This window comes from Alosa pseudoharengus, unplaced genomic scaffold (genome assembly GCF_046254945.1).
Source record: "Alosa pseudoharengus isolate Yale_2024_CS ecotype anadromous, Long Island Sound unplaced genomic scaffold, YU_APseudo_1.1 YU_APseudo_1.1_scf_2, whole genome shotgun sequence".
In the NCBI taxonomy this organism is placed as follows: domain Eukaryota; kingdom Metazoa; phylum Chordata; class Actinopteri; order Clupeiformes; family Clupeidae; genus Alosa; species Alosa pseudoharengus.
Genome location: NW_027468663.1, coordinates 20,296,259 through 20,312,136, shown reverse-complemented (window position 1 = coordinate 20,312,136; position 15,878 = coordinate 20,296,259). Strand labels below are relative to the sequence as shown.

Sequence of the window (15,878 nt, the reverse complement as noted above, 5' to 3'; positions counted from 1 at the left end):
TAACGTCACAAAATTACTTTTTTAATTGTATATCCCTTACTTTACACGGGACGTTGCGGCAACGTCTGTGAAAAGTAAACAAAGATGGCGGATGACATCGGTAATGGCTGCTGAATCTGTTTAAATATGATTTGTGTGGCATTATTTTGCTTAGATTTGTAGACTCACAAAGGTTATATTCTCACCTAGTTATCCAAGCCCAACCAAGATGAAGAAAATAAAACATGCATTACAACATTGCATAAATGAAGGTGGCCACAAAGCACAATCATAAAGACATAATGACCCAATCTCCTCCCTCCCCCCCCTCAGCTGCTGGTCCATGTTTGCGCTGGATGTGGTTCTTGAGGCTGACGTTGTGGTTGAAGCACTGCCCACAGTCCTGGCATTTGAAGGGTCTCTCCCCTGTGTGGAGGCGCATGTGGGACTTCAGATGGCCTGGTTGGTTGAATGAACAGTTGCATAGCTTACAGCTGTAGGGTTTCACTCCCGTATGGACCAACTCATGTCTCTTGAGGTGATGGGGATCGGGGAAGCCCTTGTTACAAACATTACAGAAAAACCTGCCATGTTCCCAGTGGGTCTTCCTGTGAGCGTTTCGACTGGAGCGATTTGCAAACCGTTTGGGGCACTCGGAGCAGCGGTACTTCAGGCTCTCCCCCTTGTGGGTCTCCTCGTGCTCCTGCTTGTCTTTCTGGAACCTGAACTTCTTGTAGCAGTATTGGCAGGAAAGCCCACGGTCCTTAGTGTGCAGCTGACTGTGCAGACGGAGGCCTACCTCATTGATGCAGCGCTTTCCACAAGTCAGACACGAGAGCAGCTTGACTTTGTGATCACAGACGTGCGCAGTCTGGCCATCGTGCCTGATAAGGAATTTGCCACAGTCGGGACAAAACTCACATTTACCGCCATGTAACTGTTCCATATGGATCTGTAGGCTGTACGGATCATTGAAGTAGACGGCATATTTTGGAGGGTTCCGTCTCACCTCATTGGCTGCACTAGTTTCCTGGTGGCAGCTTTTAGAGAACTCTACTTCAGACGTAGTGTTACGTTCCTGATCTCTAATGCTGGTGTCTTCTGGGCTTTCATTTCTGGTGCCTCCATGGTCACTGCTGCCCACAGAACCCTGTTCTCTAATGCTACAGACTCCGTGGCTGTTGTTGCTGCTACTGCGGCTTAACTCAGCACCATCTTTGCTGATTGACCCTTGGTTGCCATTTCTGGTTTTATGCAGCTCATCAAAGTTTATGACCCCTTGATTGCTAATGCTATTTGAATCTTCAAGACGATCACTGGAAGCAGTTTGTTTGTTACTGCTGTTGGCGTCTGGGCTGCATGCGCGTTCAGCTGCTTGGCTAACATCACAAGAGCTCTCTTGGTCTGCAGCAGTAGGGGCCTCTGGGCTGATGGTGCATTGGGTTTGTTGGTCGTCTGTGCAGTCCAGCACCTGGTCACCGCCCCTGTAGCCGCACTTAACGCAGCAGTAGAGCTGCAGGTGTTTCTGCTTGAAGCAGCGGGCACTGGCCTCCTCTCCACAGTCACAGCACCACGCAACCTGGAGAATATGCTCCTCCCCTTCATCAACACCTTCAGACTCCTCGCTGCTCGTCTCCATGAACTCTTCAGAACTCAGACCCCACTCTTCATCACTGTCCTTCCTTTTCCTCTTTGGCCTCTGTTTCTCCTCCTCCTCATCATCATCATCATCTTCCTCCTCCTCCACCTCTTCGGGTGATGGTTCTGACTCTTGAGGTGCCTATATAAAACAGTGTTATTATTTTTAATTAATTTGATTCAGAACTAAATGTGGATGTCTCAGCACCAAAATGGCTATACCATTATGAATATACCAATAGATTTACAAGAGTGAAATTGATTTACCATTAACAAAATTTCCAACATGAACGTCCCGTTTTTTAAAAAGCTTTGAGCCATAGCCAAGTTATAATAGCATCATAGTCAAACACACAATAAAAACCCTGAGCCAGGCCAGGCCCTTACATCATGAGAGGCTGTTGGGTCAGGTGGCTGGTGGTCTGGAGGATGGCTCGCCCAGTTCCTGGTGTTGCTACAGCTCCAGCACTGCTGCACCACGTGGAAGACGAGTCCTTTGCGTTGAGTAGTGACACTGCAGGCATCACTGTAGCACCCTAAGCACTTCTGGAACAGCTCTAGCAGGCAAGCAACCTTCACAACGACATCCTCCATTAGGCCATTCCTTTAACAACACAACGGAGACACAACACAAGTGAAATGTGTAAGTAAAGAAAAATTCCACAAAATCTTGGTCCTGCAAACTAAAAATACACGCGGTTTCAAATACATGCAAGTCATAAGAAGAATAGCAGACGTAATAGTGCATTCAAGAAAACACGAGATGAGTCCTACACATAATGTAGTAAATTAATGCTGCAGAATAATACATTATTGTTACATTATTTTCCATCTTCCATAATTAAGTGTGCACTAATACACTGAGGTCTCAATGGCTTATCCCTGTGTTCAAATTATTTTATTGAAATGTGACATTATTTGAATGCATGTAAAGCTTACAATAAGATAAATGCATTTACCTGTCGAGCACGGTGGAGGATTTGCTCTGGGGCTCTGTAGGGTATAATAATCTAACTTTAGTACAAATGGCTACTGGACCATTATGTGCAAATCTGATATATTTCCAATGGTGGGATTTCATATGTGAACCACACAAAAAACAACAACCACTCTGTGTGCTTTTCATTGAACTACAGCAGCATGTCACCCTGATCTTCAGCAATAACACTCAAACATAGTTCAATTTATTCTACATGGATTTACCTCACAAATCTAAGCTCTCAACTTTGCCCTATAGCACAGAAAACAAAAATCTAATTTTATGTATGAGTCATTCGCAAGGCACATTCAACCCCAAATCAGAAAAAATTGGGATGTTGTGTAAAATGCAGATAAAAACAGAATGTAATAATCTGCAAATCTCTTAAACTCATATTTTGAGGCAACATATCAAATGTTGACCCTTGGTGGTGGGAAAATGACACATTTGACTACTTCATGGAAAATATATGCTCATTTTGAATTTGATACCAGCAACATTGTTCGAAAATTTTCCTCCTGCCACATAGACCTCTGAAGTTCGCCTACAAAAAGATCCGGGTGTTAATTGTAGCTAACTACCTATGGCAAGTTGCGTTGTAAGTTAGCTCTGGGGTAGCAAAGATCAAAGTGTGCCGTCTTCACCTACCGAACATCACAGTATCCACTCGAAGGCAGAGGAAAAAACTGTGTGGAGCAAAACGTCTGCATTTCCGATTTATTCATCCCCGCGAAAGTTTAATAGTTCCGATAATTAAAAATCCCCATGTTATTTTCCCATAGAAAAAATCTCAAGATACCGGATCTCCTTATTTGGGCAAAGATGGTAGCCTTTTGGAAATCATGGACTCATCTGGGCTAAAGAGGAGTGTTTCAGAGAAACAATCCCCCCCCCCCCCCCATGATAAATCGTGCACCCAATATCATTTTCAACCCGCATAAATATGGCGTTGAGCATCCAGCGTTATCAGAAATCTCCACTTTGGCCTGAGTTTTATAAATAATTGTTTTCTGTGATAAAAATGGGGTTTTCGTGTAAATGAGAGGCAAAATCACAGGGAAATATCTGCGTCTTCCCTTCATGTAAATGGGGCCTTAGTGCTCAGTTCGAAACCCAACATCTATCAGCATGCTTCCATGCAGCCAATAAACGGTTTTGAATCAGTTTATTAGGAATAAACGAGTATGCGTGTCTTGCAAACACCTTATTGAAATAAACTGAGGGCCATATTCGGTTTACTAAAAAACGTTTGCACACCCTAGCATATGCCTGTTTTAAACAGAATTTTGGGTCATGAAAACACCTTAAACAGAATATGCTCCCAGAAGGAAGAGTGTTGTAGGCCTGCGCATGCTCAATTCGCATTAGGATAAAATGAACCAATTGTCTCTCACACACTTTCCTAATCATGGCGAAACAACGCGCACACTTTGGAAAGACGAGGAGACAAACTTATGTCTTGCAATCATGCAAATCTCATGGAGTTCATTGATGGGAGAAAATGTCGTAATAGTGATGTTTTTAAAAAGATTTGTGAAAAATGAGGCTGGCTATCGACGTACACCTGAACAAGTGAAATACAGGTAGAAGACCCTGAAGACGTTGTATTACGCGGGAATTCCACCAGCGGAGATTTACATCATGACGTTGGGCGCCTATTTGTAGGCTGTGCCGCTGACTTATTCGGAGTAATGTTGATTGCTATGTAAAAAGGAATATTCTCAAAATGACATTCTATGTAAATGTTTTGAGCAACATATACCGTCATCCAGACAATATTTTTTTCCAGGGAAGACCTTGAATATTTCAGGAAAAAACAATGGGCAAATTAATTCTGCATACATTTAAACAGTATTTCTCCATAGAGGAAGAGTCCATGTACTAAGACCGGTCAAATTAGGTGCATCATGGAATGAAAGACATGACTAAGAACACCCTATACTGTTGAGCAACTGAAATCCTATATTGGGCAGTAATGGGACAACATTTTATTCTTAACACTCTAGCAACTGGTCACCTCAGTTCAATTAAAAAAAATGTTGCATCAAATTCAAAATGAACATATCCATGAAAAAGTCCAGATTTTCATTTTCAACATTTGATATGTTGTCTATGTCCTTTTTGCTGCTAAAAATGGGTTTACAAGATTTATTGGGTTTGATATTATCACATTCTGTTTTTATTTGCATTTTACACAACGCCCCAACTTTTTCTGATTTGGAGTTGTATTATGGATACATTCTTTACCCCACCTCTTAATTTCTTTGCGTGTTTTCCAGTGTTTTTAGCGCATATCTTTTTTCTCTTTGGCATCTGTTTCACCTCCTCCATATCATTCTTCCTTTTCTTCTTTGGCTTCTGTTTCTCCTCCTTGCCTTCAGATGAGGGCTCTGACGCTTGAGGTGTCTATATGAAACAGTGTTCAATTTAATTAATTTGCCTTGTGTAGGATGATTCAGAATAAAATGTGGATGTACCTGTACTAAAATGGGCACATCCACAGGGCCCTAGTTTGAGAAGGGAATCTCCCGAGATAAATAATAAATGCTAATAAATTTCCATCACGGTCACTTCCACAGGAAATACACGAGGCTTTGGTTCTCAGTTACTGATGGTTTTTAGTTTATTCTTTAATAAGCCTTAAAGCTACATTGTGCAAGAATTTCTCCTGTCTAGCGGTGAAATTGTAGATGACAACCAATTGAATATTACTTTCAAGCCCCTCCCATTTATTACGAGTGTGAAAAAATGAAAATGAAACTTCTATCAGGCCAATCACATCGTGTATAGAGTCGGCGACGGACGTGTGAATTTCCTGCTACTTGAAAACAAAGAAGATAGATGCTGCTGCTGGCGAACAGCGGTCTTTGAATTGGGTCTCGAGTTAAGCTTTTTTTTTAAATTGGCAAAGTTTGATCAACTAGCCAACTAGCTCTGCTGGTGGGAAAATGCATGGGACTCATGAGTTGTAGCGCTATCCTATTGCGTGCAGAGGAAATTTGAACTGTTTATCCCGTCCCTCGGATTGAGCACTGCCAATGGTAAGTTCCCAGACCCTACATCTTGATGTGGGTCTGGCTCGTCAGGCTATGTTTCAACTAGACTGTAGTTAGGCTACTGAAAATTTTATTTTACGTCCATGTCCGTAGAGTCTAGATCAGGGGTCTCCAACACGCTGCCCACGGGCACCAAGAAGCCTGCGGGACGCCTATGAGGCGTCCGCAGCGCACCTTCTAAAAAAAAGCCAACAAGTCACCTGCAGATCACACTCTCCATTGTGAAGTTTTTCATAGATATTTCATTGTAGACCAGAACCATTTAAAGAATGTATGTAGCCATACATCTGTAACATTAACTTGATATTGGTGATGCCTTACAAGCTGGGTTAAATTGTACCCTTTGGCTCCGAATCCTTTTCCCATTCAATCTTTATACAACAACGGAAGCGGAACGCATACACGGTGCTCGCGCGCAAACAGTAAAAGAAAAAAAAGCTTGCTCATCTGGTGTCACCAATAGAAGCATATCTTTGCGAAAGTTCTGTGACCATTCCGTGTTCGTCCCATACGGTTCGTGCATGATTGTTCAAGGACTGAAAAACTTTAGCTCACGGGCCGATCCATGTAGCAGTAGCGCTGAAAAGCCATGCAATAGGACTCTCGTACATTTCATAATGGGGGCAGCCATGGCCTACTGGTTAGCGCTTCGGACTTGTAACCAGAGGGTTCGAACTCCGACCAGTAGGCACTTTGAGCAAGGCACCTAACCCCTCACTGCTCCCCGAGTGCCGCTGTTGTTGCAGGCAGCGGCGGAATTAATGTGTGCTTCACCTCACTGTGTGGTCACTGTGTGCTGAGTGTGTTTCACTAATTCACGGATTGGGATAAATGCAGAGACCAAATTTCCCTCACGGGATCAAAAGAGTATATATACTTATACTTACAGTGTTTCCCAGTGTTATACAGACTTATTTGTGGCGGCCCACCACAATATCAACACTGACCACCGCACAATGATTTTCCAGGTTGTGCTAAATTGTGCTTAAATCTGGTTAGCATCATAACCACGTTGCGCTAATTTGTTAAAAACTGTTGCATTCAAGTTAATCCTGCAAACCTACCACCACAAATAGAATTCAATTCTGTGGGAAACACTGACTTATATACTTATACTATAATGTACAGAGAGTCTGGCCACTTTCCATTGCCAAGCATTAACTTCTTTGAAGGCGAGTGCTCTGTCAGTTTAAAAGTATTGGATCTGCCAAGAGCCACTCTGGATCTGCCATAACCAATCGCTAACGTTTGATTGTGACGTATACTGGCGCACAACCTCAACGTCATCGTTCTCAGCCACTCCCTCTGTTCGCTGATTGGACCTGCAGATTTTTGCAGGAGAAAATTGAGCGGAAGTACGTAGGAGGGCGGAGCCAGGCTAATAGGACTGCATTACCTGGAGAAAAACAAAACCTTTTTTGTCAGATCATTGAGAGATTTCAGATGTGCAATAACTATAAAAGGCGTAGTGGCAGCTGTTTTGCTAGGATGTGGAATATTCCGCTGGTTGGTGCACACGCAAGTGTTCCGATTGAATGTCTGTCCATTCACACGGATTTCACTGGAGCAGATCTTGCACACAACTTCGGTAGCCTATGTCTCTTAGCTTTCCACTTTCATCAGGCAATATGTAGCCTATAATATTGTAGCGTCGGTGGATGTACATGTTTAACGTTGAATGAGTGTCTCCCAGAATGCAGTGCGAGTGAATGCTAGGATGTGTAATGTCGATTATAATAGTTGTAGTTACGTTTAGCATGTTGTGTATTTGTTAGCGTGTTAGTCTCTTTAGTTGTACCTCATGTGCTTATCCTCGTGTTGATGTGTGTGGTAAACCCTTATTGTGTGTAGCATGTGCGGCTGAGACTACCCCTGTGTTGCCCTATGTAGATGTCTGTGTCAGTATGAGTCTTCCTGTTCCAATAAATGGCCGTCCTGGCCAAAGGTGAATCTTGTCTGAGGGTGAGATCGCTACATTGGTGTCAGAAGTGGGATGGGCCCCTCCCGGGGCGCGAAGATCTACGCCAGATCAAGACGGAGAAGAAGGCCGAGGACCAGACCAGCAAGATGGCGGCGGACCTCAGCAGATGTTCCAATGGTCCTTTTAAGGACTAGCCAGCTCGCCGAGCTCGCCACTTCGGAGGATGGAGGACCTGACGGCCCGGCGCGGGACCTGTGCAGGCGACCAGCGGGACCAGCCCTGCACAGCCGACGAGAGCTGCCAGCGCTGGAGGAAGCGGCCCCGGCTGAGGAGTTCCCGGCTCGACGCCGATGTCGATGCTGCCGTCATCCGAGGATCTCATCCATAGAGAGCGCGAACTCTCTGACGGCCTTGGAACACGACCACAGCGGCCGGGTCTACACCGCCAGCTACGGAAGAACTTCCAGAGCGTCAGCTGCCGGTCGAGAGTGTGATGGAGTCATAGCTGCTAGTTCGGGAGCTTGCGGTGCTCCAGCTAGTGACCAAGAGGGTAACGTCGACCTGTAGAGCCTTGGGAGCTATCGTTTTGTGTACTGTTTGAGATTTTAAGTGCGCACGTTCCAGTTGACGCAAGTCTGCGCAATATTTTTCATGTTTTGTGTGTGAGTTTCTGTGTGTCCCGAGCCTGCTGAGAGGGTCGGGGTCTCCATTTCCCGCCACAGTGGAGCATCGTTGTGCTCGAGAGACAGCCGACAAAAGTTCTACACGAGGGCAGCGCGAGGAGGGACCTCGACGTGGACTGCTGACCGCCTGGAGATCGGCACACTGTGGACAGGTGGCAACGGCCACGAGCTGTCACAGTAGCCAGAGGGGGCTACCGAACGTCCAGGGGTTCCAGCGTATCCGGGGGTTCGGCTTGCAGTGGGACTGTTTGCTGCTGTTTGAGGTAGTGCAGCTGCACGGCGGGAAACTGAGGGCCCAAGCGACACCACGACCCACGTCTGGCCGGTTCTGGTGCTTGTTCGGGGGAGAACTGACGTGACAGAGGCAGCCGAGAGCCCTTCCAGTCGGGAGGGGTTATCGTGCAGCCGGAGGCTTTCCGGTCACTTGGACTAAGCACTGGGACTGACACCGACGCAGCCGCGAGCGGTGAGCTGAGCTGTCATTGCCGGGGACGACAATGGCTCGGGAGGGGGTTATGTAGCGTCGGTGGATGTACATGTTTAACGTTGAATGAGTGTCTCCCAGAATGCAGTGCGAGTGAATGCTAGGATGTGTAATGTCGATTATAATAGTTGTAGTTACGTTTAGCATGTTGTGTATTTGTTAGCGTGTTAGTCTCTTTAGTTGTACCTCATGTGCTTATCCTCGTGTTGATGTGTGTGGTAAACCCTTATTGTGTGTAGCATGTGCGGCTGAGACTACCCCTGTGTTGCCCTATGTAGATGTCTGTGTCAGTATGAGTCTTCCTGTTCCAATAAATGGCCGTCCTGGCCAAAGGTGAATCTTGTCTGAGGGTGAGATCGCTACAATATGCTGTGTAACTGTAGGGCTATGTAATTTTATGTAGACATAATTAGTGTTGACATGAAATTGTAAAGACGAGAAGTTTGTCATACTCAGGAAATGCTGTAATTTGTTAACACAGGTACTGTCTGCTGTGTTCAGACTTTGTATAAAAAATATTGTTTCTATCTTTGGATGAAAACATAATCATATGAAGTAATATAGAAAACTGTATTATATTTAAGGCCAATTCCATGGAAAATTACGTTTTTTGTAACATCCATAACGGCAATAAAATGTGATGGTATGGTATGATGTGAATGATTACATGAAATTTGAGCATTTGCTATTTTTGGCTGAAGAATGTACATGAGAAAAAAATGCACAAAAAATGAATTATCATTCACATCATACAAATGCCAAGGCATTTCACTGGCGTTATAGATGTGACAAAAAGTCTAATTTCCGTGGAATTGCCCTGAACTATACAGTATATCTTAATGCATTCCGTCAAATCAAATATCCTATATGGCTTTAATAGAAAAAATTATTTGACGCATTGTGATACATCTTGATTAGGGTGGCAACGCCAACCTCACGATTTGTATCACGAGTTTTGACCCACGGTTCGATAGCCTACAAACCTCGATCTTTCTTTTTTTGGAGAGGAGCTAAACATTTTATTAAATAACATTTCAATAGCCTAGGACACCAGATGAATACAATATAATATATAATATAATATATCTGTTATTTTATATGCTGATATAAAAAGAGAGAATACTGAATGTCTGATATTTATGACAGCACACTTTATGCAGATTGGCCTATAGCCTAGGCCTACTATTTCTATTACAACTCTACCTCTTTAATTCAGCTGTCTGGTTGAAGCCTGGAAATATTGTAAACCAAGTAGCATAGTTGGCTAGCTTGTCATAGTCTACTGATTGGACTGTTTCCCCGTGTGTGTTTAAGTTTCAAGGTAATACTTGTGCTCCTTGGGACAGGCCATTTTGGGAAACATTGGTATTGAGATTATGGGAAATTTGCATCCAAAAGCTGAATGTAGGCTAATTCGGTCGCTCTCAAATTTTGGTGGCAAAATGCGACCATTTGGTGGCAGTCTGGAGCCCTGCCCAGGACCGTGGTGGCCGGTGGAAATGTTAATGTAGGCTATTGTCAATTGCAAGACTAGTAGCTTTTGTGCAGGTGTTTTTGTGCAGGCGGGTTCTTTCCAAACTGAACTAAATGCAATGCATGCTTAGATTTTGTGCAGGCGGGTTCTTTCCAAACTGAACTAAATGCAATGCATGCTTAGCTGACCTACCTGAGTAGTAAGACCATTACATGCAGAACATCTGGTCTGCAGCAGCACATTCAAAAGGCTGAAGCACATCAGACAAAGATGACACATACTAGCCTACTCTGTAAGTTACCCTTAAGTGAATTCCTAGATCAGACAGAATTTATTTAAAATCCCTAGTGTTGCCTATAGGACACCGAATCTGCACCTTGCCACCTTAATTCAATTATCCAGATCTACGTCCCCTCTCCACTGCGGTCCACCGTTTTATCGACAAGCAACTCCATTACCCTTCAACAAGTGTGTATTTGCACAGCCCCACACAAGCAGTGAGTGCCCAAACGGAAGATAATATTAGGCTTACCTCCACTCTGTCTGCAGCAGGTCTCTTCGCTCTTGGAACGGCATCTTTCTTTAGACGCAGGCGCTTTTGAGATGTGTCTTTGAAGTCATCCTCTTCAAAATGCTCGCTGCAAACGCGGTAATCTTTATCGCGAAGTATTGGTATGGGGGTTTGCGCATCAAGTTGAAGTACACATAGCCACAACTTCAGTACGTTATGGTCAAAAAAAGGAAGACGGTGAAAGCTTATACACTTGTATTTCCTCATTCTATTGCCACAATTCGGAAAGACACAGACACGAACCATTCTTCCTTTTTCCAGTAGAGCTACACATAGACCTACTGCCGTTACACCAAGCGTGTTATTTCCCTGACAACTGCTCCAATCTTCCTTCTGAAGTAGACGCTTTCCTCTCATAGGTTTCCTCTTCCTGCAACATTCACGTGATTTCTAAACGAAACGAGATTTCTACGGAGCATCCAAAAGGACATTGTGGGAGTTTATTCATGAGTTTCTAATATGCGCGCAACGTTTATTTAAATCTGACAGATGACCTGTACAGCTCATGAAAAAAATAATCTGAAAGTATTACAATAAAGAGGTTATAATACAGAAATGTTGAAAATAGATTCAATAATCGTGTGGTATAATAATTGTTTGTGGGGTGTATCAGGGACGAGCAAGAGGAGGAGTACAGGAGCCTGGTGGAGGACTTTGTGCAATGGTGCAAACTCAACCATCTTCAATTCAACACTTCAAAGACCAAGGAGATGGTGGTGGTGGTACTTGATGCTTAATACCTTATACTATTACCTCAACCTATTCTTGCACTGATATAGTTTTTTTATATATTACCTTGTCTACATTATACATTATTCTCTTATATGTCCATATTTATTTTATGCTGGTCTCTAGATGTTATTATTGCACTGTTGCACTTATTTGCACCATCACCATGACACTCACTCTCATAGAGCAACTTACAATGCACACTGAATTACAGGATCAGTCCCTGCCATGCTTGATCATCCTTAAGCACACTATGTTGATATTTGATTTAGTTTATATAGTATATTTAGTATTTTAGTATCATGTTTATCTTCTACTGTCTCTATTGTACAGTGGAGTTTTTTTTATATGTATATTACTCTTCCTGCTGTAAGTGCATGTTGTGTGTGATGTCTGTATGCTACTGAGACCTTGAATTTCCCCTTGGGATCAATAAAGTATCTATCTATCTATCTAATTTGAAATAGTTAATGTTTGCAATAATTAAGGGGAGTTATATGAGCAGCCCCTCCTCCACAGAACGAACTCATGTATGCAGGTCATGTGTGCAGGGTAAAATATGTAAGGGATGCTGTATAAAACTCATGTGTGCAGGGTAAAATATGTATAGAACTCATGTGTGCAGGGTAAAATATGTAAGGGATGCTGTATAGAACTCATGTGTGCAGGGTAATATATGTAAGGGATGCTGTATAGAACTCATGTGTGCAGGGTAATATATGTAAGGGATGCTGTATAGAACTCATGTGTGCAGGGTAAAATATGTAAGGGATGGGAAGAAAGTAGGCAGTTAGGGCTTGTCTATGGTAGTTTATAAGCCAGGAGACTCCTATGAGGCCCCCGCAGCGCACCTTCCAAAAGCCAACAATTTGTCTGCAGATCACACTCTAAAAGCATCCTCCATTGTGAAGTTTTTCATATTTAATTGTAGACCAGAACCATTTTAAGAATGTATGTACAGTAGCCATACATCTGTAACATTAACTTGATATTGCTGACACCTTACAAATATTGGCTGGGTTAAATGATAGCCTTTGGCTCCAAATCCCTAAACAAGAACGGAAGCGGAGCGCATACACTGCTCGCACGCAGTAAAAGAAAGTAAAAGGGAAAAAAGCTTGCTCGTCTCGTTTGCCTCTGCACTCAGTTGGATAGACCTAACCAATCAGAGCAATGAAATAGCTTACCTGTAGGAAGAACACACAAACAGTCCTTGGAGAGAAGATAGAGATGTTGAGGGAGTACAAATATCTCAGTCTTATCATTGACCATAAATTATCCTAGGATCAGTGTGCTGATTTTAAAAAGGGTCAACAACGCTTATTTTGTTTTACAAGTCCTTTATCGAGAGTATTCTCTCCTAATGTATTGTATGCTGGTATGGACATTCAAAAATCACTCATAGGAACAAATTGGGGAAGATTGTTAAAATCTGTGGAAAATGCATTGGTAAGCAACATACCTGTACCAACTATATCTCACCAGATTGGCACAGAAAGCAGACAAGGTTTGCATGGATACAACCCATCCACTTTCAGTGGAGTTCAAGCCGCTCCCTTCTGGTCATAGATATAGGCTACCCTAATGTCAGAACAAAAGCAAACAAGCAAAAAACTCATTCATTCCCATGGCAATAACCCAATTACATAAGATGTGGGGACTGGATGAATTTATGTGAAGTACTGTGCAGTAGTTTTATTTATTTATGACATTAGGCCTTTTAGGGAAGTGCAATATGCTCCTTTTTACTGTATTCTATTTATTAATGTGTGTATGTTATGTGTTAGATCATACATGGGCAACATACGGCCCGCGGGCCACATCCGGCCCGTGGGCTTTCCCTGACCGGCCCGCGTAAGGTCCGTGAAAGAACAATAGTCAAGAGCCTAGCATAGAGATAATGCATGCAAATCAATATCGTTGTTTTTATTTTGAAAGCGACTGCTATTTGTACGCCCATACATTTGTGCGTGGATGCATACGACGTAAACACCCTCACTGATGTGCTGGTGAATAGAATTTGCTTCTGCGTCGACACAATGCAGTTGCCTTTACGTCGGCGTAAACCTTTCAAAGTTTTGTGTCTCTTATGTCTGCGTCGCTCACCACCGCAAAGGTTGTTAGAACGAACTCCTACTGCTGCTCGTTGGCGATACGAAGTGTTCATTTCAAAACGTTACTGGCAGATAGACAGTTTACAATCGGATAACCCCGTAATTGTAACCAAAATATGTCTTGAGTTTATTTGCAAAGCTTATGTTAGCGAACATGATGCTACTACCCACAGGTTGCTTGAAGCAGCCGGCTCAACACACAGAGCGAGTTGACCAATCACAGTTATGTGCATAAAGTTAAAGCAAAAACACAGCCTACATTTTTAAAATAGTTTTCTTTGTGCATGTTGATTAACTAATGACAGCCTACTATTGTCTGCTCCACATTTTCGTAGTCTAATTCTGCATAGAGTTAATTTAATGATGGTAATGATTTAATGATGAAATATTGCTGAGTGTTGATGAAATGGTGGCACAGGCCTATCGGTTGTACTGACTCCTTCACATTTTCATGACCTAGACTAATTATATAGATATTGTAGTACTTTTTTATATCAGTCTTTGAAAACTGAAAAAAATGTCAATGTCAAAATTTTTTTTTCGAGAATGAGGATTAAATACTGGACATAGACTAAATATTGCTGTTTTTCCTTTGTCTCCCTCACATTTTCATATGTTCTTACGACTAGTAAACAAAACCATATGATGTACTTAATGTTATACAAGAACAGAATAGAATTGAACAGAATTGAGTTCATACTTGAGTTCGGTATTTTGGGTCCGGCCCTCCTCAACAGTCCCAGTTTGTCATGTGGCCCCTTGGGGAAATTAGTTGCCCACCCCTGTGTTAGATAAATAGTGCTGTAGATGTCTGGTTCAATGTTTGTGTTGTTGATTATGTGTCAATATGCCTGTACTGTACAACAAATTGCCTCTCGGGGACATTAATGTTTGCTAAATCTAAGTAAGCAACATTGATTTCTTGTCTTTTAAAAAAGTTACTGTGCTGTCAATATCTTGTACACCACCCGATAACGAAATCTAAGACAACGAAATATGTAGCAGGGTAAGCTATTTGGAAAAACAGATATTAACTTTCCTTCCTTTTAAAAAATAATTCTGTTCACACCGATGCTACAAACATGTTATAAACATTTTTTTATGCATGCCTAATTTAGGTGTATCGTAAAGTACAATCACAATAAAGGCATTCAATTCAATGTCTTGAGGTCATTTGGTCAGGGAGCATAATCAATTGATAAGAGTAATCTAAAAACTAAACAAAAAGAATTGTGCAAAAGTTATTTCTGAAAACAAGCCTTGTGGCATGTGTGGGACATTATTTTGTACACGGCACAGTTGGTTTGATGTGAGTAGGTCAATCGGTCAGGGTGCATTATAGATTTTTTTTTAAAAATGCTAGAAAATCATTAAAAAAAGAAAAGTTGTTTGAACGTCAGCAGCTGAATCTTGAATATGTGTGCCTGTTTACTGTTTCCGATGGCCATAACTGGCAGCCGAGTGAGGTAGGGAGTCTTAATGTCTTTGACGGCCCAAAGCTTCATTCTAGATATACAGTGTTGGGAGTAATGCATTAAAAAAGTAATGTAATTACAGTAATGCATTGCTTTTTGCTGTAATGCAGTAATGTAAGGCATTACCAATACAATTTCAGTAATATTTTACTCGGTACAATTCTCAGTAACTGAAGTTACTTTGCTTTTTAATCCAAAATTGAGAAATGCTCAATTGGCACCAGAGAAGATTATCCAAGAATTAAAAAAAGTCATCTATGCTGGTCCTGGAATTTGATTGCCTTGTTTAGATGACTGTAGCAAGGGAATTTGAGTTATCTCTGCCTTTTATGCAACAGATCTAACATGGTTAGGCTATACTTCTCATTTCAAGCAGTGAGAATAACTAAAATGTTGCTTTTACAGACAAAGATCGTAGCCATTATTCTCAAACTATTTGCATTAAGTCTACACCACTGTAAGTGAAAGGAAAGGCAACCAGCAATGATGAGAACCATTTAAAGTCAACATACAATTTCACTATGGCTATATTTTACTATATTAAGTTGTGAGTGACCTTTGGCCTTTGGGGCCTACATTGTCCCATGAGCCATAACTGCAACCAGCATGGACGGATTATGATCTTTCGGCCCCTGGGCCCAGATGTATTAAGGGCCCCCCACTAATTGTCGCATATGTGGAAGGGGGGGTTGGGGGTCCTCCCTCAGACATTTTTTAATTTTATTTGATGTGATTTCCTGTATTCTGGTGCATTTTGGGGATGGCCAATACTAAA

The 15,878-nt window shown here is 42.3% G+C and overlaps 1 protein-coding gene across 1 annotated transcript; it reads right to left on the bottom strand.

Annotated features, from left to right (window-relative positions):
* LOC143134033 (uncharacterized) lies at positions 1–11,144 on the bottom strand. The gene is made up of 5 exons (XM_076294093.1): positions 10,747–11,144; positions 4,849–5,002; positions 2,577–2,610; positions 2,005–2,221; positions 1–1,759 (listed from the first exon to the last, which is right to left on the bottom strand). Exons 1-5 carry the CDS (start codon positions 11,140–11,142, stop codon positions 269–271), a joined length of 2,292 nt encoding a protein of 763 aa, XP_076150208.1. The 5' UTR covers positions 11,143–11,144; the 3' UTR covers positions 1–268.
* Between the last annotated feature and the right edge of the window lie 4,734 nt (positions 11,145–15,878).

Excerpts from the sequence above, each read along its gene's own strand:
- LOC143134033 (XM_076294093.1), bottom strand. The coding sequence starts at position 11,142 with ATGAGAGGAAAGCGTCTACTTCAGAAGGAAGATTGGAGCAGTTGTCAG. Across the intron at positions 2,611-4,848 it reads ACACGCAAAGAAATTAAGAG|AGCCCCAGAGCAAATCCTCC; the intron begins GTGGGGTAAAGA and ends TATACCCTACAG. Across the intron at positions 2,222-2,576 it reads TCCTCCACCGTGCTCGACAG|GAATGGCCTAATGGAGGATG; the intron begins GTAAATGCATTT and ends GTGTTGTTAAAG.